We start from the raw sequence: 23,752 nt of genomic DNA, 5'->3' as shown, positions 1-23,752 counted from the left end.
GACGCATATGCAATTTTGGATCAAAAGAGTCGTCTGTTCTTGATCCATTGCCTTTGGGGCGTATTATTAAAAATATCGCTTTAAAGCTTTATAATAGCTTTATTTTTAAAAATTAACCTCAGTTTTTAACTAAATGAAAATATTTTGTGTCTTTTTATTTCCTGTAAATATATAACACCTAATTGTTGACCAACTATTTAGTAACAAAAGAACTTTAAAATTTAAATAATAAAATAAATAAATAAATAAATATTTAATAATAAAAATATAAATTACAAATTAACAATTTAATTTTTGAAAAATAATTTAGTAACAAAAGAGTTTAAAAAATGAGATAAATAAAACAAATAAATAATTATCCTCGTATTAATAATCGCCGATGATCGAGTAACCCGCGTGTTTCAACAATGAAGCTCGCGCCACGGCATGATAACTTGATAATATGATTTGGTAGAGTTTAACATGCAGGGAAATTCTTTATTGTAACGAGGCTGAACTCGATCCGGCGACTTAACTGTTTTACTGGTAAGACTGTCATTTTAGAAGAATGAAGAAACACAAAAATGGTCAGCAATTACAGCTATCTACTAGAATTAAGGATTAATCCACTGGAGTTAGGATTAAAACTTAAAGTACCAAAATATCACCAAACAGCAGCAATTGCTGCGTTCAAATGTGGAAGCAAATTTTCACCCGTCATACCATGACGGGCGACCTTCTAATTTAATAATAATTATAATAAATTACAAATTAACATTATGATTATAGAAAAATAATTAATCAAAATATTTATACATTTTTTAACACTTATAATATCTTACACTAATATTAACATTACGGAGGTGATATAGGAACTATTCACATATGCCCGAAGATGTTTTGGTCACAAGTGTCCCATCCTCTACCTTAGAACAAACTTGCAAAAAAAAAAGAAAAAAAAAAGAAAGAAATCTTAACTGGCTGTTACAGTACCCACGTTTGAGAGCAACAGTTACTGGGAGAGTTCCTCGACCTCTTATACTCTTTGAAGGCAATTGACTGGTTAGTGGCAGCACGAACTGTCAATTTCGCACTGCATTAATGGAGCTGTATGGCCATGCTCTAATGTAAATACGTTGTCAAGGACATTGAAATGTGAGATCCTGCTGCTAAAGTGGGAAGAGACTTCGCCGGAAAAGAGAGAGCTTTATGACCGCTGCCAAAGCTCCGCAGAAAAGATCAAGTTAAACGGTGGGCTTGCACAGTTAAGTCTATGATCCGTGAAAAATGCCCAGAATTCCAACGAAACCACTTATTTTCATGTTACATATTATTAAGAAGAAAAGTAATTGAAGTAGAAGAAACCAAATGCTATATCACTCAATATGCGTTGGTTGTAAGATCATTCTATAAAATGTATTATAGTACAGTAAAATAATACAAAGTAACGAATTTCACTTCTTGCTTACATAAGGAACAGAATTTAAAGACAGTACGGGACGTAAGTATCCCCTAAATCTAAAATTTATTTATGAACTAGTGGGCTCCGCTCCTGCTTGTTAACGCTCGCCAACCCCCGGAACTGCTGACACAGTCCCCTAAACATTTTGCTGTTGCAGAGTTTCTGAGCAAAAAATTATCAATATCTATGAAAAGAAAATGCCAACTGATAAAAATACAGGGTGATTCAAAAAGATTGACCCGATTTGAAATGCGTATATATGAAAACTATTGAAAATAGACCCTTTAGATTAATTTTATATTACGTGGATGATAATAAGTTTTTTTTTACATACAAAATTAAAGGTGCTCAATATGTCCACATTTGAAAGCGTGGCATATGTCTACATGGTAGTCAAAGTCGTCCCAAACTTTTGCAAGCATGTCTGCATCGACTGCTTCCACAAAAATCCCGTGTCTTAAAATTGTTTATAAGATCTTCTAATGCTCTCCGGGGCAGGAGGTTCGACAATAGAGTATTCTCGACGAAAATCATGCGGAACAGTTGTTAGGGATTCGCACTTCGTGAAAAGCAGAACACAATACGATTTTTGCCGTGCAGTCGCCATTTTCACTAACACTGAAATGGCAGGTGAAGAAAGAGAGTTCGTGCCAAATATCAGCCACTCTGTGAAACTCGAGGCTTTCCACATTCTAACGATACCTTTATTTACTTAAACGGATTAAACGAAACCTATGTGTCTGCAATTTCCTCCACATTTGTGCTTTCTACGTTGTTATTGCAAAATTTCACCCTTGAATACGAAGTTCTATATTACCTTTTCATTAAGTAGTAGGTTTTTACAAAAGCAAAATAAATTCTGTAAAAGTTTTTTTTACCAATAAAAGAGTATCATTGCAGTGAAACAAACCCATCTGCGTTCAATTATACAGTAGACCTTCGTTTTACGCGGTGTTGATTATACGCGGTTTAACATTTGACACCTTTATCTTATTTTACGCGGATGAGTTTCGGTTTTACGCGGATGCGGCAATGCAAGCAGATAACATTTTCCCATCTTTCAAAATCCGAACTCCTAAGTATTGCAGATTACACGTAATAAACTGCATTTTGGCGTGTTAATAATCGAGCTTGAGTCACTGGACATTTTATGTGATTGTTTAAAGGAGCTCTTTCAGAGGTAAAACTCACACAGTTCAGAGCTCACTGGAAGAAGAGCTTGCAGGAGTGACAAAGGATTCTAAAACCAACGAGGATACCGACACCGGTGACACACAACCAAAAACGTTCACATTGAAAATTCTGAGCCATTCCTAGACAATAGAAATGATCTTTCTGATTTGTTAGTGAAGGAAGATTCTATCGTGAAAATGACGCAAGTGATCATGGATGCGTTAATGCTCTGCAAAGAATTACAGAGAAAAATTCTTAATGACTTCTAAAAGACTATCATGGCCAGATCCTCTTTATAAGCAGAACACGAAATTAATAATTAAGTTTTCTTTGCACATGTTGTGCATAAAAATCGATATAGTGCACATTAAACTTATTAGACAATTAGCCATCACTAGAATGAAATATTTTTTTATCTACGGAACCTAACCCCTATTTTAACATTACTATTAGGCGTCAATTTACGCTGCATTTCCGTGGAATGTAACCCCCGCGTAAAACGAGGGTCAACTGTTGTTGCTTTACCACTTCTAAAGCTTAAAACTGACTGTCACAACATAGCTTAATCAAATCTCTTTTTGAGTTTTAAAAAGATGAAAAATCTTGCCCCCCCCCCCCCCCCCCCCTCCAACCTTTGTCCGCAATTTCCTCCAAACGTGTGCCTTACAAAGCTCACGTTTAGAGGGTGTTGGTTATATTTGTTTTTTTTTTGTTTTTTTTTTTTTTGTTTTTTTTTTAGCACAAATATATTTAGTTTATTTCTTACTGGGTGGGAGGTTTTCTTACATAAGTAAATCAATAATTCAATTATGTAAAAGTTGTTTTTTTTTTGCTAGAAAAGTATTATTGCAGCGAAACAGACCCGTCCTCACTAAAACATTAATGTTTTATTGCTTTATCACATTGAAAGCTTAAAAATAACTTTTACATCACAGTTTAGACATAAAATCATCTTGCGTTGAAAAAGATGAATAAACAACCTCACACCTCCGAAACCGTTGTTTGCAATTTCCTGCAAATGTGTGCTTAAAAAATTACACGTTTAGAAGATATTGCATGGATTTTTTTTTCTTTTTAGCATAAATGCATTTGTTTATTACTTTTTAGTGAGTCTTTTTTAGCCTACTTTCCCAGTAAAAGTCAGAAAAAGAAGAAAAAAGCATGAAAGAAGGCTTAATGCATCTTAAAAAAATATCGCGAAAAAAAAAAAAATCAAAGAAGTAAATTAATTTAATAAATGTTGAAAAATTAAAAATTGGAAAGTAGTGTATTGAGATGGGGGAAAATGTCTGTCGGTCTGTCTGTCTGTCCCCTGAAAAAAACTTTTGAATGAATAGTCCGATTCAAACAACCTTTTTTTTGTTCGAAAGATCTCAGCAAGTACACCTCATTCCCATATTTCATTTTTTGATTTGAACTATTTTTTGTTCAATTTTGAACAGTTCAAAAAGACTTAACATTAGCGCCTACGTTGAAATTCAAGGCAATTCCGAACTGTGAGGCGAATTTGCTTCAAACAAACTTTGTAGGAAAAAACTTTTGATGAAAAACTTGTATATAAAATATCTTTTTGTTTTGAACAATTTTCCGTTCAATTTTGAACAGTTCAAATCCCTTAACATTAGCGCCTACGGGGAAACTGAAAGTCAATGTAGATTCCATACTTGAAGGCGGATTTACTTCAAATAAATTTTGCTGGAAACAGCTCTTGACGCCGAACTCCAGACTCCGACTCGACTCCTGTGCTCGATAATTAATCGGACTCCGACTCCCCGACTTCGACTCTGACTTCGTAGCTTTGGCAAAAATTTATACACGGAGGACTGATGACTGACTCCGATTTTTGGATATTCGACTCCGATCCTTTAGCCCAAAATGAGATTGACTCCGACTCCGCAGCTATGGTTTTAACTGTGATATAATTATAGTTGCTATGACTTGTTTTTATTTTCACGCTAAAGTTTTAATTTAGGCATTCAGTTTTCGGCGAATAAATTCGAAGTCATTCATGTTTCTACATAAAGATATACGCAGACGATTTTTTTTTTTTTTGACAGTGGGAATTATTTCTTTAAGTTGACATTTTATTGTTTTTATTTATTTTGGTAATTGCATTAATTCATTGAAAAGATTATTTTTGGCAACAGGGGAAAAAAACATTTTTTTTTTTTTAATATGATGTATTTATTTTAATAAAAATATTTATTTATTTATTTTTTTTTAAAGATGAGTGAGGAATATTTTATTCCTAGAAATCAGCTTAAAATATTTAAAAAATATTTTTGAAACAATTTGCGATTTTAGCTATTTTTGAGAATATTGATCAGGTACTCGAAAGTAGTATGGGTGTATGGGAAAGTAGGCTCGTTTAGTTCTAGACAGAACTTCTTGTTTTAAATAAATAAATTTCCGTTAGAAAAATATAATTGCAACAAAATAAATCTGCCCTCTATAAAATATTAATATTTTATTGCTTTACCACTTTGAGAGTTGAAAATAACTGCTACATCAAAGTGTAATCACATCATCTTGTATTGAAAAAGATGAGCAACTTTACACCCCCGAAACGTGCATTTAATTCTTCTTGCAAGCATGTGCTTAAAAGAGTGCACGGTTGGATGACATGGTATATTTTTTCACTTTGGCACAAATGTATTTGTATATTTCTTATTTGGTGAATTGTTTTCTGTAATAAATAAGTAAAAATAAGTTCTGTAAAAGTTTTTTTTCTACCAGAAATGTATCGTTGCAGTAAAAAAAACTCGTCTTCTTTAGATCATTAATGTTTTATTGTTTTCTCATTCTGAAAACTTATAAATAATTGTAACATCATACTTTAATCACATCTTTTTGAAGTGGAAAAGATGAACACCTTTGTAACTCCGAAACACATGTCTGTAATTACCGGAAAATTCGTGCTTTTTTGTGTTGCTGTTGCAAATTTTTAAAGTTAAAAGCAAATGCATTTATTATTATTTAAGGTGTTTTTGAAAAAAAAAAAAGAAAGAGAGAGAATTCCGTAAAAGTTGTTTCACCGCTAGAAGAGTATCACTGCAGCGAAATCAACCCATCCGCCGTAAATTATACGTGCTGTATTGCTTCACTCTCTACTTTTAAATCTTAAAATTAGCTGCAACATCATAGCAATTTGTCCTTTATCTAACTTATGGTTAATTCCATGAGGGTGAGAATCAGAAGTTTGACTTCGGAATCTCTTTTTATTTTCATTATGTCTAAGCAGGCGAAGAACCCACTCTGACTATCTTTTAATGGATTTATTTGGTTCTGATATCGAAACGATATGTTCGAAAAGATGTAGATCTCATAAGAATGAAAATACATCGAATAAAATGTATGACATTCAAATACATTTTTGATGGTAGATAGTTTATAATACAGTTTGTCATTTGCAGAAAAGTAACCGAAAACTCTATACCATACAGTTCATTTCAAACTCTTTTTAAATCATGAGAGCTAAATACTATGTACGAAGCAATTTTTAAAACACTGCAGACACATATTCCGGGGTTGCAAGGCACCTTTTTACTTCCTTTTATAAAGTAAAGGGCTTATTATATTCGCGAAAAAAATTTCACCCAAAAATAGGCCTTAGTTTCCATTTTGCTCCCCTCCGAATGAATGTTGAGTTTATTTTTCAATCCGACCACACGTAGATATATGCCTAAGGACGTATAGACACCCGAAATATCCATTTTGATGTTCCCCGAATTAATTACAACGAGTTTTCTCGTGACGTCTGTATATACGTATGTAAGTGCGTATTTGTGTGTGTGTGTGCGTATGTATCTCGCATAACTCAAAAACGGTACGTCCTAGAAAGTTGAAATTTCGTACGCAGACTCCTAGTGGGATCTAGATGTGGGTCTCCCCTTTTGGATGTATTCGGATGTTCCTAAGGGGTCTTTAACACCTTTTTGAGGGGAAATCATTGTTAATATCAATGCAAATTCAAGTGGTGTTATAATTTGGCAAACACTTGGTGATATATCGCCAAGCTTTTTTTTGCCAAGTTTTTTCGCCAACTTGGCAACAAATTTGGAGCTTTTTTTGGTTTTATTTTGACCACTATTGGCGATATTTAGAGAGATAACCATTGAACTACATTAAAATGTCCAATATTGGGAAAATTAATCTGTATAAAACGTTTTTTTTTTTTTTTTTTGCTTCAGTTTGCACAAGCTTAGGGTAAAATTATTTAACGTGTTTCTTTGCTTACTCCAAGGCTCTACTATTATCACAAAATTCGCGTAAAAGGAAGTCATCAGCTCGTTTTCAATGCAAATTTGCCTATAAACTATCTGTCAGAAATATCTTGCAAATTTGCGTTTTTAGCAATGTTTTTGCGTATTTTTATATTTAAGTATAAAGGCGTTTATATATTCTAATTTTTATGTAGAAGAATTTTACAATTTAAATTATCCTTTAAAAATAAAACAAAGATATATAGCATTTTGCATAGACTAAGTCTTACACTTATTGAAGACAGTTTATGATTACTGCTTTTTAAATTTCCTTTAAAGGTTCATTCATCGTTTAATTCTTCGTTACAAGCAATGGGGGAGGACTTTAATCAAACCTCGATGTCACCGGAGTTTCTAAAACAATGCTACCATTTTCTTTGGCCTATCTTCTCCCCCAACTGCCTCCACGATCTCTGTCATCAATAGATAAAGGGTCTTAGTCTCTTTAAAAGGGATTTTCCACCTCCGCGGTCGTCAATGACAACTCGCTCCCCCAACTCCATTGTGCAACCTTATTAGAGAGGGTGGAAGGGTCAGACGGTTTATCCCAGGCTTCTAATAAAGAGGAGGACACAAGTCATTTGTGAGGGACCGGTGGAATATTCAAAAGGAAATGCTTGAATTTTCGACATTCAACAATGTTAGTAATGTGACGTGTAGTTTTATGGTTTCTAATTTAGTTAAATTTCATTTTGAACAACATTAAAAAAATAAGTATGGTAACGGCACTAGTAACAGAGAGTCAAAAGTTTGGATTTAAATAATACGAATTTTAAGCGGGTTAAACTGATGTTGCTGTGACTCATGAATACGGTCCAATCATCTAGTGTTATCAGAGTGAATTTTATAAGCCAGTTGGTATTTACAAGGGACTGGTGGATGATTATGAGCAGCCACAACGAGGTCTGATGGTGTTGCATGTTCATTTGAATTTCATAAGGTTTTAGATCTAAAACTAAAGAACTTTTGCACATTTTGAAGAGAAAATGAGAATGTTGTCCGTTACTCATCCTTTCCCTACCCTATCTGTTACTGGGTATCATCAGATTTTTCGTTGATTGTTATAAGAGATCGGACCTTTTTTTCGAAACTGAGCAAATAAAAATAGAAGTAACTAATTCAGAGGATCCAGAAGCAGTCAAAATGAGATGTTGTTGCATGAGAGAAAAATAATTTTAAAAGTCTAAATACATTAAAATGCTCAGAAAATTGAGGTTACCTGAGAGCGATATCTTAAGCATGTCTTTTACTGATACCGTTACCCTAATAATTAAAAAAATCAGATGAATAACGCATTAGGGGAGGTTAAAAGTTTAAATTTAATAAAATGCTATATTTCACCAAATCTGGTAAGAAATGATAGGTAATTCGATTTAATAAATATTCTTCTTCACCTAATCTAGTTATATTCCAAATATTTTTATAATTCGTCCAATGATGGCTCTCATTAGACAAAACATGCTTTTCTCAGGGGGTGCGGGATTGTTCCTAAAGCACAAAATGCTTCTACGGCACTAAATCTCTCTCTTTAGCTTCCTAGATTGCTTATGAGGTTGTAAAAAATGTCCATATCTTCTAACAAGTTCAGCAATGAAGTCTGAATTGACTGCTTGTTTAGAAATGAGCAAAGATTGTGAAAAGGGTAAAACCGCATGCTTAGAGCTTGAGAACGCTAATACATAAACGCAATGCTGTATAAGGACGCAAAATGATTGAAGGAACTCACCTTGGAGTTTGGGAAGACTCAACAGAAAAAAAATGGTGGTTTGAATCAAATTTACATTACATTTGCATTGTTTTTATAACAAGAAAACAATTATTTCGGTGAACGCTTCCTCCCGCGTCCTTTCTTCAACTACAGCAATGCAATATACAGAATATATAATTTTATTACTTGAAAAAAATTCATTTTTTTTTTTTGGTACAATAAGAGTTTGCAAATACATTCGTGAATTGTTAAATGACCAACACCCTTTCCGTTGAATAGAATAAGCATTTAAAAATGTCAATCACTTTTAATGGGAGTTTCTTTATGAATTAAAAGATTCAATATTAGCGTTCCATAGTTTTTGGCAGAATTATAGCACAAGTTCAGAGCTGCTTTCTCAGCTATTGATCCTGACATGTATACTGCTGTGTGCAGGTAAATGGCAGTATCAGTTTTCGAGACATTTGAAGAAATGTGGGATGGATTCAATACTAACAATAGGAAAGTCTTGGAATTAGACGTTTTTTTCGCGCCTTTTTTTCAGCGGAAACCAAATAAGCGAGCTTGTACAGTAAAGATAACGTACAATAGATGATAAAAATGCAGAAAAATGAAAAATTTGTTGTTACTGCCCTTTACCTGCACACGGCAGTATGAAAGTGTCTGGCTAGAATTTGGTTTTTCGAGTTATAGTCTGCAACATCAATAAAGACTAACGCATTGAAGCAAACTTAAAAAAGTTATATGAAGCTTTATCAGGTGATACAGACTTAATAGTTAATGATAATAATATTTCTCAAAGCATTTTTTATTACTTTTAGCATTCTATTAGGACTTAATAAACACGAGGCGGTTAGTTGAATCAACTTTTCAAAACAGTTGCTTGTTAGCTCGTTGACTGGAGTATTCCATTGTCTTCACACAAGGCAACTTCGTAGATTCAATTTTTCTTCTAAAAATTCTATACAACGCTGTTAAAACTGAACCGAGTTGACTCAACAAATATACTCGCGTGTAGAGAGAACGCTTGGCAATGTCCCGAAGAGTTGAATCAACTAAGACGGTGATTCAACTGATCGGGATGAGAACCTTGTTGCTGTTGTCTTGTTCTAGCCAGGCTGGGTTGCGCTGCTTTACTTTTCCAACTATACCGTAATTAGGTGTGAAGTCCGACTTCTACAGTACAAGCATGCCATAAGGACCCGTTTATAGGGTTGGCCACCATTCACAGTACAACAACACAATCATACAAAGGACGAGGACAGGAGAGAGAAAGTACATAAATGCTAGAAACGGGGTTTAAACTGGGAACCTCCTCACCACAATCAGACTTCTCTGACCACCAGACAAGATGACCGGCTGTAAACTTTGTTGCTATAATCATAACACTAACAAACACCAACTGCCCGGTTACGACATCAAGAGATCAAGGACAAAATGGAGAAATATTGCCCTTGTTTTAGGCTCCTCAGGAATATCCATTACAGCGCATAAGGCAACTGTCATCTCATTGAAGTTGAGATTACCGTCATACTGGTAGTTAAAATTAATTTAGCACACCAGTCAGTGAGAGTCTGTAACAATGGTACTGTCTAAGCTCGTGCAGTGAAAGTAAAGGCTTAGGATATAAGCTGGAAGAATATGCCCTGTATTTTTGTTATAACCCAGTAATTTTGCTAAACCTTGCAATTCTAAATCTGCTCAACTGTTGGTGCACGTATGTTTATTGTTTCTGTCGCTAAGTTGGTAGAATGTTTTGGTACATTATGACACTGTATTCAAGGTTATGATTGCCTATAGTAAGGTCAAGAAATCCTCATAGTATAATCACCTGCTAACTCAGAAATGTGATTTGAGTATCAGAGAGAAGCGAGCATATAAAGTGATTGTTATGAGAATTAATAGTCTACAACTATAAAAAAAATTGCTGAATACAGTAGCTTTCTTTTTTGTCAGAAGAAGTAAGTGACTTTTAAGCAAACTGCTATTCTAAAACAACCTATTGCTGATCACGATGTCAAAATCGAGGAACAGTTTGAGATAGGCTAAGTCAGTGTTTACATTCTTTCTCTATTCTTTTCGAATATATTTCTGACGAACGCAGCTCCAGGCTTTCCGCTTTAACCAAGTATAATAAGCCCATGATTTACCATGAGTTTTCCAATTACCAGGAATAGGTATCGTGACACAGAATGATTTACCAAAAGGGTTATCTATAAATTTTTCAAAAATTTCTTTCCAAAATTATTGGAACTGCTTGAATACTAAAGCCAAAAACCCATTTATAAATTTCCTCAACTTCACTTGCAATTGGAAGTGAGTCAACCCACCAAATAGCACTTTTGAATAAATTGAGTTTAAAGTTGAACACCAATGTCCTGTTCCATAGAAACGGGCTGGTATTAAATCATTAGATGGCACAGTAATACAGAATTTGGGGGGGACTTAAATCTTTTTTTTCATCCTATAGTATGTTAGTTTATCTAGCAACCATGTGAATAACTCATTTTTTGAATTTTTGTGAGCTAACTCATTTTGCAACTATGTGAATAACTCGTCAATTGAAACTATGTGAATAACTCATTTTTTAAACTTATTTGAAAAACTCATTTTTTTCAATTTTTGTAGGTTTACTCATTTTTCAACTATGAATAATTCTTTTTCTGAACTTATGTGAACAAATCATTTTTTGATTTTTTGTGGGTTAACTCATTTTTCAACTATGAATAAATCGTTTTTTGAATTTTTATGGGCTAACTCAGTATTTTTAACCTATGTGAATATTTATTTTTTGAACCTATGTGAATAACTCATTTTTCGAATTTTTGTGGGCTTATTCATTTTGAAATTATGTGAATAACTCATTTTTCGAATTTTTGTGGGCTAATTCATTTTGAAATTATGTGAATAACTCATTTTTCGAATTTTTGTGGGCTAATTCATATTGCAATTATGCGAATAACTCATCTTTTGAACCTATGTGAATTACTCATTTTTTTAATTTTTGTTGACTAATTGATTTTGCAACTATGTGAATAACTCATTTATTGAATTTTTGTGAACTAACTCATTTTGCAACTATGTGAATAACTCATTTTTGGAACATGTGTGAATAACCCATTTTTTAACTATGTGGTTAACTCATTTTTTAACTATGTGAATAAAACATTTTACATACTACCATCCAAAGAGATGCGGCTTCATTGAATTATCATGTTAGTGATTGTCGTACTAACGAAGATCCATTTTATAAACAGTATTTACCTATAAAGAAAAAGTGTTAAACTCATTCACCGACATATGCTCTTTCATCAGATCTAGAATCGAAGCCCATTACATCATCCCCTCCACTCTTCTGCCATTTCTCCTGAACGCAGACGAACAGCGTGGAAAAGCCAAAGGGCCCCTCATTAGCATTTGAATCGTTCGTCGGGGGTCTTCCTTGGCGACGAGAGGGGGGAAGTGAGAATGGAACGCCACGCGTATTAATAAAGAGGATGCTTCGCCAATGGATGTCACGTGACATGGGAAGGAATTTTTAAATAACGCTTCGGAGCGCCTTCCGTTTTTGTCGTTCTCGCAGACGAGAAAAATTAATATATTGGCATCGTACCGTAAAGCGATGGAACTTCTGTTCGTAGTTACGGTTAGAGGTCAATCATAATATTGCTCGGGAAAAAAACAACCTTTTTCTGGGACAATTGTTATTTTAATTGACATTTTAGGAACCCATTGAAAATATAAAAACAGGTTTATGAGCTTAGGAAAATGAATTACAAATTTTTAGTAGATTTTTTTTCTAATTTACGTAATCTGCGAGAAACTGAGTGTCAATAGTAGTTACTGAATAAACATTTTCTGACGTTGTGCATTTTTTACTTATTTAGTTTTGAAATTTAACGCAACTGTAAATCTAATTTAATGATTTGACGAGAAGTTTTAAATTTCAAAGAAACTTAAATAGTTTTTTTTTTTTTTTTTTTTTGAAAAGGTGTGTACTCATTTTATACAAAGAAAAATTATCATTTCACATTAGAAGGCGTGAGGGCGTCAATTTCTTTTTATTCAACGAACTTCCATTAAATTTTTAACTCGGGCATCGCTGTGCGGGTACTGCTAGTTTATAATAAAACTGTACAGTAGATCCAGTTATGATATTTGTAACTTCAATAAATGAAGATGTTGATGATTTATGCAGCGTTATCAGATCGTTAGTTTAATGTATTTTTAAATACAGTTGCTTCGACAGTTTTTTATAACGTTTCCATCTATTGCAACACCCCTCTTCTTAGTTTCTTTAATTCTCAAAAAGGAGCTTCAATTTTCTTAATTTTTGCATTTTGCATAGACACTACTCGGCGACTTTTACGAATTTCCTTATCCTGACTTTTAATTGTACACTAGAAAGTTTCGCGTCAAGATATGACGGTTGAAAATTGCTTCTTTTCTTCTACATTTTAACGAAGCAATTGCCTGTTTGGTGCTATTTTGATAGTTGAAATTTCAACCCTAACTCCAGTGGATTAACCCTAAACTCCAGTAGATGGCGTTAATTTTTAACCGCTTTTTCGTTTCTTCATTCCCCTGAAATGAATCTTACCAGTATAATAGTTAAGTTACTGGTAAGACTAACGCAGGATTGAGTTCAGCCTTGTTACAATAATGCCATTCTCTGCCTGTTAAACATTACCAAAACATATTATCAAATTATCTTGCCTGGGCGCGAGTTTCATTGTTGAAACACGCGGGTTACTTGATCATCGACTATTATTTAAATGACGATATGGAAGATTTACTCACACTTAATACTGTCGTGCTACCTTAGACGCATTTTTTATTTGTTCACGGACATCGAGAACCTTTAGTTTTTCTTTATTGTCTGAAACTTTTTCTTGTTCTTTCTTGACAAACTTTAGATGGAACAGTGCTCTTAGGTTTCATTATATTTCATCAACTTTCGCATTTAGAATGAAAAAAATACGGTAAATGCGGAGAAGTTATTTGTATACACAAACAAAGCTACACTCATGCTTCGGAAAATTGCAACACCGAGAAGGAATTATGCAAATGCACCGAAACTCACACGAAATGTACAGCAGGATAAGATATGCAAAGGGTTAGAATTACAGAGACGTCGCGCATGCGTGGACAGAGAAACATCCTCTGAACTAAGGGGTTGACTCTGTATATAAAGGGCTGTAAAGGTTTTTCGAAATCAGTGTATGATCTTCTTCCGGCGGTAGATGTTTCTCTAGTACTCAATATGCCTCGTCCAAAACGCAGGGCGTCATACGAACGAGCAACGGAGTTTGAATGGGGCCACATAATCGGCATGCGTTAGGGTGATCTTACGCATAGAGAAATCAGTGCCCGCACGAGGCGTATTGCCTCAACAGCGATTCGTACTTGTAAAAGATGGATAGAGGACGATGAATTTAGCCACAGGACTCGTTCCAGCCCAAACTATTGAAGGACGCCACGAGATTATCGACACTTCACCCGCTTAGCTGTGATGGATCGTATAGCGTCCTCTAGTACGCTAGCACAATGTTGGAGTATGGCTACAGGTGTCAGACTTGTTGCATCCGCGGTTGGTCAACGTCAGCTGTGCCAGGGCCTGCATGCAAGGATACCCCTAAAGAGGATTTCCTTCACCCTCGTTGCATCCGACTTCAATAAACCCGCCAACACTCCCAATGGTGTGCGGACTAGCAACAGGTCGTCTTCTCGGGTGAGTCCAAATTTAATCTGCACCATAACGATGGACGTGTAAGCGTCATGCGTTACACATGGAAACGTCACCTTCCAGTGTGTAATCCGACGTTATACCGGCATAAAACCAGGCGTCATGGTCTGGAGCGCTATTGAATATCAAGGGCAGTCACATCTACTCCGAATTACGAGCAACCTCAATAGCGAGAGCTACTTCAGGGATGCTGCGACACCGGAGGTACTACCCGTTCTTCAGAGCGTTCCTGGTGCAGTGTTTCAGCAGGATAATGCACGTCCACATGTCGCACGTATCGTATAAGTATTCTTCGGTGCACGACAGGTGACGCTACTTCCTTGGCGTGCCCGTTCTTCTTATATGAAGCCCAACGAGCAGTCTCGGATTGCGTTGGTTGGAGACTCTCCCATGTGTCTCGTCTAGCAATAAGTACGGATGAACCTTGCCTTCAAATTGAAGCTAGGTGGGATGCCAAAATGTGTACAGGCTCTCATACCTACGCGAGGTAGCTATATTGGATACTAATTTATGCCTGTTATTTTCATTTCATTGATCTGTAATTTTGATCGTTTATTTGTAGTACTATGAGTAATGAGTGCAATAAATTTTACTCCTTTCTACTGAGTCCTTCATGTTGTTGCGATTTTCACAAACATGAGTGTATATGTTCAGACTAGTACGGTGTGGAAACTTTTGCTGCCAGTGATGCTAAAGGGATGAAGGTCCATTCACGAAAAAAAATGTTTTCAGTAGCCGATAACAAAGCCGATTCCCTTCTGAAAATTTTTGTGTTGCGGGCGAAGACTTCGCGTTAGGTCTAAAATTATTTACTGGAGAAAAAATTGCGTTACATCCATTTTGCGTAAGTCGAATCGCGCTGTAGCGGGAGTAGACTATATAGTATTTGTCACATCCGCAATAAATACCTTAATATTAAGCAGTAAGTTGCCCCTCTTAAGCCAGGGCAAAGTCAGAACGACATGAACTCTATGTTGTGTTATCGCGCATGAGGAGATTTAAATCTGTTTCGGTGGTAGCGCCAAACTCGCACATTTTCAATTGTATCTATAAAGAAGTTTTAGGGGAATACGACCAATTTTGTCCTATGTAAATGTAAAATTGAAATCATCTTTCAAATCCGCAGTAGACAAGTGGACCTGCGGCAAATAAAACTCCCCGTTAGAAACGACAAATGCCTACCTCCACGTGGTGTTTCTCGGGTGACAACAGCTATAAATTTCAATTTATTAATTAGCTGTAATATACTTTTGTTCAACATAAAAATCATCTATCCAATTTTATAATTCTTGTACTAAAGAGTTTATAAGGGTCATTGAGGTTAGACTAAAAACTTTATTGACCAGTGAGCGAGCGAATCGAGCATATACCGCGTGGCGATCTTTCACAGATTATGCAAATAGGATCGAATGTTGCCTACTGTTGCTGATGAATAGAATAGATTTCCCCCAATATGCCCAGTTTCGCCGACATTTAAAATTCCCCCTCCCCTTTTTTTGGATAGAACAAGTGAATTGTATAGTAGCATCTGACATATTCTATAGACAGTCTTATTTGAAAATATAAATATTTTAGAAAGCCATTGACTAGGTCTGTAGCAATATAATCTTTGACTACATGTTGACTTGAGAAAAAAGCATTTATCATAGCAAGATGATAACCAATATGTATTGCGTGTAATCATTATGAAAAAACCAGCTATTTTCAGTTAATTGCGGACTACAGAAACAAAAAGACATTCTTCGGTAAACACTGCGTCATTTAAATTTGCTTTCGTACACCAGAAAATGAAAACTAAATAAAATAACACGATAAACTCATTTCAGATGTTCCAAAATGTAGTACTAATTTAGTATTCTTGGAATCCAGCATGTGCTCAGAGTGTTCAAATAATTACTGTTTCACCACTAAAATATTCTTAGTTATAACATTAGAAATTGCGCTGTTCATGGTGATTTTTTCCCCGACTGCAGAGGCAAACATATTTAGTGGATTTTTCTTGCTAATATTTAACTAGTTGTTCAATTACATTGAAGGTTTTTTTCTTCCTTCGTTTTTTAAGCATTATTTCTTATTTCGTTATGAGTCTACAATTATTACTAATGAACGGTAGATTTATAAATTATGAATCATTAGAAGAATCTTGTTGTTTTCATCCAATCGTGATTGTTCTGGGAAAGGAAGAATTGACAAAAATGATTACAAAGTCAAAAAATTAAAATTTGATATCAATATCTAATTGAAGGAATTATTCATAATCAAAAGTAAACGCCTTAAATGTAAGTTTAGAACACCTACTTAGGTCAGTAAATTATAATTTGTTTACCAGACAACGGACAAGAACTTGAAAGGTAACTACTGAAAAACGTCTTGCTTGCTACAGAAAATCTATTTTTTAAGTTGGTATCTCTGCAGCAAACCACTTTTACTTCCTTTTGCAAAAAAAGGAAGTATTGCATTCGTAAAAAAAATTTCACTCAAAATCGACCTTAATTTTCATTTTGCTCAACCCCGAATGAAGGTTGAGTTTTTTTTTTCGACCCAACCACACGTGCATATATACCTAAGAACGTATAGAAGCGCGAAATATCAATTTTGGCGATTCTCGAGTTAATTACAACGAGTTTTCTCGTGATGTCTGTATGTACGTTTGTATGTGCGTATGTGTGTCTGTGCGTATGTATGTCGCATAACTCAAGAACGATATGTCCTAAAAAGTTGAAACTTGGTACGTTGACTCCTGGTGAAGTTTAGTTGTGCACCTCTTCTTTTGGTTGCATTCGGATGTTTCTAAAGGGGTATTTTACACCTTTTTTGGGTGAAATCATTGTTAATTTCGATGCAAACTCAAGTGGTGTTATAATTTGGCGGACACTTGGCTATATATTGCCATATTTGGTAGCCAAGTTTTGTCGCCAACTTGGTGACAAATTTTGCTTTTTTTTTATAAAAATCTGGTTTCAATTTGGTCATTGTTGGTGATATTTAGAGAGTTAACTATTGAATCACATTAAAATATCCCATAATGGGGAAAAATCATTATATTGGTGTAAAAGGACGTCATGTGATGCACACATCAGCTCGTTTTTGTTTAGTGCATGCTTACCAAAATTCAAAAAGAAATTTTCTTCTTCAAATTGCATATTACATCTCTTTTCCGATTCCACATTACTGCTAAAATAATATTTCCGTTTTGTTGTTTCAGTGCCCATCATCCCCGCATATCTCTACGAACTTCATCACGAACAAGACTTAAAGAGACTTAACCTAACCGACACAACAGCAGCTCCCATCAGCAGCAGCTCCACGAGCCCCGTCCGATCAAGGAATGATCAGGCTGATGCTGATTCGTCTTACGAGGATCAGCCAGCGACGACCCCGGATCTGCGAGAGATCTGCGATCGACTGCGAGATCAGGACAACGCAGAATCGGATAACGGAAAAAGGAGGAAACAGAGAAATAAGGGGCGGAAGAATGCTGTCTATAGCACCACGGAAGTTTCGGAAACTACAACAGAACCTCCGATTACCACCTTGTCACCTGAAATGAAAGAGTTGAGGCACAGTGAGTTGGTGAATGAGAATGTAGAAGTAGGAATCATGTTTGCATCAAAGCCTATCGTCCAAGCGGTGACAAATCCTTTCATTGGTCCACTCACGAACAGGTAAGTCAGTCATATTCCATGATTATTTTCTTCTTCTTCATAAGTTCTACACAGCCAAGGCTGTCTCTGTCCGCTTACCCTATCTTGAACTAATTGTTGCTCAAGTCCTCTTTCTACTTGCGTCAAATTTCTGCCACTTATTTTACTCCCCTCTGGTTTTCAAAGTGTTTCAGAGTTTTTATCTTCATACCAAATTAGCTTAGATGAGAGGCTTTATTTACATTACTTTGTTATTAAAACACTAATGCTTTAACAAATTGAAAATTGACTACCCCATCTTGAACTAATTGTTGCTCAAGTCCTCTTTCTATTTACATCAAATTTCTGCCACTTCTTTTACTCTCCTCTGGTTTTCGAGGTGTAATTTTTTCACTGAGTTTCTTTTCTTCATACCTGTAACTATGACAAAACTATCTTAGATGATAGGCTTTATTTACATTTCCTTATTATTAAAACATTAGTGCTTTAACAAATTAGAAATTGATTACTCCATCTTAAACTAATTGTTGCTCAAGTCCTGCTTTTATTTACAAAAAAATTCTGCCACTTCTTTTACACTCCTCTGGCTTTAGAGGTGTTATTTTTTCCACTCAGTTTTTTTCTTCATACCTATAAATATGACCAAACTATCTTAGATGAGAGGCTTTATTTACATTATTATTAAAACACTAATGCTTCAACTCGTAAAAATTATTTCACGATTATGGTGTAAGCTTATTTAGGCGAATTCACCATTTTTAGTAATAGACATCCGAAAGATAAAGTGAGTAACGTTATTGCAAAAGCTAAGAGCAGCAAGTATTGTGGTAAGAGAATGTAAGGCAAAATGCATTTTTCAGAATGAATAAATTGGAAATTGGTTTCAAAAATTGCAATGTATAAAGAAAGAACAATGTGTATTTAATAGAACTTGTAGTAAAACGTTTTACTAGTTACGACTAGTTACGAAACTAGAGATTTCTTTGGCAGTAGTTCTCCATGTGCGCTGTATGATTTGTGATTTTTGTGATTTCAGAATTGGATACAGTATTCCAATGTTCAGCGGGTTCGTTATCATGTTTCTTTCAACATTGAGTAAGTTTATTCTGTTGATTTGCCTGTTTAATAATTAAAAATGTATAATTTATTTTCGTGTTAAGCGTGTCCATCTACAATGGTTGTACTTTAAACTATTATTCATGTTTCTTAATATACACATTCTAATATTCCTCTTAATAAAGTTTGTTCTCTGTGTACACAGGGTGGTTCGGAACAACGTGTCAGCAAAGTGCATGGAGTTCAGGCACATAGTAATAAACTAGAATCATATAGGAACATAGGGTCGCATGGGCAGTCCAGACACGCTACATTGGCTCAAAGTCTGACACAGGAAAAGGCAAAAGTCGTTAGAGAAAATGAAATTTTATTACAGAAAGTGAAGTTTACATAACATCATACGTTTACAAGAATATTTAATGTACCTACACTCAAATAATGCTTTCCGTCGCTTTATCCTGCCCAGGTATCTTCTCGACATTCAACGCCCTCTTGCGCGTCTGGATTACGCATGCGACCGTATGTTCCTATATCGTCGTCTCAGAGTAACAATAGGACATCTTACTATTGTTTCTGGGATTTGATGTCTTAAGGTCGCTCTGAGGCGACGATATGATTCTTGTTTATTACTATATGCCTGACCTCTATGCACATTTCTGATACGTTGTTCCGAAACACCCTGTATATTAGGGGATTCGGAAAATAATGTTTTTTTTTTTAAACAAATTTTTTAACAATTTTTTATTTGTATTCAATGATGTAAATTACCTCGTTTTAACAACCCTTTTTCCACCGAATAAGTAAAACTTTCAATTCCGGATGGATAAAAGTCAGAAGCTTTTTGACAAAAATGTCTGGAGGCAGCATTTATATGTCAGCGATAATTTTCAAATTTTTTCTCAGATACAATCGGAATGAATGAAAATATGAAAATTAGATGGTGCAATGTCGGGTGAGTATGCAGAGGGAAACAACCCACCTCAGTTATTTATTTTTCTTTCCGGGTTTTGTTTTGAGCAGTGTGGTCTCTAAATCATGTTTCAGAACCAAGCTTTTTCTGTTGATAATCACTGGAATAAACTTGCCTGACATTGTACCGTCTGATTCCCGTTATTCCGGTTACTATGTGATTGAAAAAACTTGAAATTTTACATGATATTCACAGTTTCACATCCAGATATTTTCATCCAAAGTCTATTGCTTTTTATTGATACGGAACTGAAAATTTGCTCTATATTTGGCAAAAGGTTGTTGATAAAGAGGATATTTGCATCACTGATTAAAATAAAATCATTCTAAAAAATTTACTGTTTGAATATACGATAATGGTCATTCTAATACTTAAACAGATAATGACAACAAATTTATACACTTAAAATTCAACATATAAATTAAAGTAGCTATAACTGACTGACTACTTCCACTATTTATAAGGTATTGGCTCAATGTATTTGCCATCGTGCGTTGTGCAAATTGCAAAATACAGGGTGATTCGGAGCAGCGTGTCAAAAATGTGCATGAAAGTCAGACATAATAAACAAAAATCATATAGGAGCATAGGGTCTCATGCGTAATCTAGACGCGCAGGAGGGCGCTGAATGTCGGGAAGATAGCAAGCCAACATGAAAGGACGAAAAGCGTCAGTTGAGTGTAGGTATTTAGAATGTTCTTGCAAACGTAAAATGTTATGTTAACTTTCTGTAATAAAATTTCATTTTCCCTAACGATTTTTGCTTTTTCCTGTTTCAGGCTTTTAGCCCACGTATCGCGTCTGGATTGCCCATGCGACCCTATGTTCCTATAAGATTCTTGTTTATTACTATATGCCTGACCTCCACGCACATTTCTGAAACGTTGTTCCGAACCACCCTGTATATGGTATACTCGTGATTTAGAGTTGAATACGGCGTAATCACAAAGTCCTTCGGGTGAATCATCACTTCTGGGGTGCTGAACCAGGGGTGCTCGGCTCCTGGCCTGGGGAAAAAAACAGAGCTGTTTTCAGAGATCTATCCAACCTGTTAAACCACAAACAATAATGGGCAAGGGGAAATCCGGGGTGTGATGTGAGTAGCAAAGGGCCCTTTTCCGGTGCAGAAAAAAAAATGATGTTTTTTAACATTATCTACTAACACACTTGTGTATATACGTATAATGATGTTGAATCTATGCCATTGTTGTTTAACATGGGTCAAAGCTACAATAAAACTCTCATTACTAATGTGCAGCAACAGGCGTTATAATTGATAGATATTTAAATTTGGTGGAAACCAGATACGAAATAACAACTTTGTGCGGCAAAAATATGTTACGTACTTAAACGTGTTTTGGGGTTAAAAGCAATCCTTTTCATGGAATGAAACAGTTTTGAGCTTTAGGACAATAGAAGCATCTACAATGATGCCATTTTGTGCAACATCTATGTCTTTATTTTGTAACAAAAAAAATATTTTTTATAAAGTCTTGTTAATTTTCTGCTTTGGGCATTTTCTTCAAGATGTTTCTTGTACTTTCTTTCCTCTTTAAAAATTGCATGCATATGAACAATGCATACAAGGGAGGTTTAAAATATTTTCATTTAAGTCTCCTTTAAGGGAAGTCTAAAGTAAAGTATTGACAAAGCATGGGAATACGCTTATGCTGGGGAGTCACGACCTCTATCTGCTACTAATAATTCAATTGACACGTGACAGGGATCATGTTCTCTTCTGGCCCAATGAGATTTCGCCAATATTACTATATCGTTAACTGATGGTAAATATAAAATGTATCAAATTAGTAGGGAGATAAAATTATCTGATCTCTCTTTCCGATTCTTACAAACTTTAGCTTTCGAAACTTCACAACGTGATGTTTCTTAAAAGAAAAATTGCGTATAGCCTGGAAATGTATGCATTTTATTTACTTTTAATTACACGACTAGCTGCGACACCCGGCGTTGCACGTTCTAAGTCGAAAATAAAAGTTGTGTCAAGTGACACTGGTAAAATAATTAGTCTTAAGTAAAAGGGAAAATAGTGTAAAATTATTCGTCAAAGTGGAGAAAAAACATTATTAATAAGGATATTATAATAATTACCCCGTTATTGGTACACTTACCTTTTTGAAGTTATGTGTATTGCACATACAGAACTGATTCTGAATGTTGCATGCAATATGTATAAAATTATGTGTTTTCATACATTGCATTTTGTTTTCTCACTTATTATTTTGCTTGCTGTACAGTTTTTGCTATGGGAACAAATTACGCCATTTTGTTTATTGCCCGATCTTTACAAGGAGTTGGATCAGCATGTACCAGTGTCGCTGGTAAGTTATTAAATTCATTATATATAATAGATTTTTAAAAAATAGAACACGAACTTGCCCCATCCAAACTGATTGGACAGAAAAAAAGAATTAATAGTTTCTAACCAACCTACATCTTTCTATCAACTGTTAACTTTTTTAAGATCTGTCTCTGCAAAAAACATTTGCAACTGAAGTACTTAACTTATCTATCCTACTAAGAAAATTAATGGTGAGAGTGATGTTTCTACCGGTTTGAAAATCAATCTTCGATCTTTACTCGTCTTTAATTTTATTGAATAACTTAGCAAAAAACTACACACAAATTTAATCTATATAGTGTATAAATTCATTTCAAGTTAAGCCTTGTGTTTGACTTAAAAAGCGTGAAACTATGTCAAGAACTTTAGGGGGTTGAAAAAGTTGCTACGTATCTTTAAAAACTTAAACATAGAATATTATCGCAACATACAACGGTGAAGTTTCTACTGGCAGATGTAAACTTTCCCCGAAAATATTTTCTCACAATATAGCCATCCAAGAATATATGAGATAGTGAGAAGTAAAGGGATGTAAGTGGACATTTTCAAGTTTGTGTAAAAAGCATTTAAAGATAAGGTCTTAGGTAGACTTTCATCTAAAAGTGTTTCTAAATCTTGCTACATAGCAACACCTACCATGCCTACCAGAGTACTACCTCTTGCCCCAAGACACAGAAGAGGTTCACCTACCATTTGTACCGATTATTTCCAAGCTTTTAATTTTGAAACTTACATTGCTTTGCTTCTTACTGCCTCATATAATAATTCAAAAAAAAAGGGGGGGGGGGCAAAATTGTTTTATGTCTTCAGATTTCAGTTTGAAGAAAATCTCTTTATATGTTTTGGAAATATGGATCTTCAACTATCTTACACAAGAGTTCCGTCACCGCTTACAAAACTTATATATTTTGTTTTTCTCGTGCTGGAAACTTTTCAGCTTTCTGAACTTATTTCTAAAGAACTTTCATTTTGTTTTAATTCCGCCATTTTCCACGAAATAAACTCTAAAGTTGAATCGACTGTGAGTTTGCTGCATCATTCGTGAGCCGTAAACTCGTTGAAACTATTACTAGCATTATTGCCATCATCAGCATTGAAATGTCATACAGTATAACCACGATTTAACGATTGTCAAGGGGCCGAAAAAAGTTATCGTTAAATCAAGGACATCGTTGATTTGAAGAGCATAGGGCATGCAGTCAAATCCGGACCTGTGAAATGTGTCATTAAATTGAGGAAATCGTTAAATTGGATGTCGTTAAATCGAAGTTATACTGTATTTAATATTTTTTCTTACTAATTTCATGATTGGTATAGCTTTGTCATCCGAATTTTTTTTGGAACATTTACCTAACACTAGAATCTAAGTTGATGAGTTCAAAATGAAATTTAA

General features: G+C 34.9%; 1 protein-coding gene across 1 annotated transcript in view; it reads left to right on the top strand.

Annotated features, from left to right (window-relative positions):
- The window catches only part of LOC129226144 (synaptic vesicular amine transporter-like), a 78,553-nt gene that overhangs the window by 4,581 nt on the left and 50,220 nt on the right, over positions 1–23,752 (top strand). Inside the window, exons 2-5 of the mRNA XM_054860744.1 lie at positions 17,536–17,615; positions 17,697–17,995; positions 19,011–19,069; positions 22,256–22,339. Of these exons, the coding sequence (XP_054716719.1) occupies positions 17,536–17,615; positions 17,697–17,995; positions 19,011–19,069; positions 22,256–22,339 (522 nt within the window). The remainder of the gene's footprint in view (positions 1–17,535; positions 17,616–17,696; positions 17,996–19,010; positions 19,070–22,255; positions 22,340–23,752) is intronic.

Source organism: Uloborus diversus, chromosome 7 (assembly GCF_026930045.1).
Source record: "Uloborus diversus isolate 005 chromosome 7, Udiv.v.3.1, whole genome shotgun sequence".
Classification (NCBI taxonomy): Eukaryota; Metazoa; Arthropoda; class Arachnida; order Araneae; family Uloboridae; genus Uloborus; species Uloborus diversus.
This window is presented reverse-complemented; position numbering and strand designations above follow the sequence as displayed.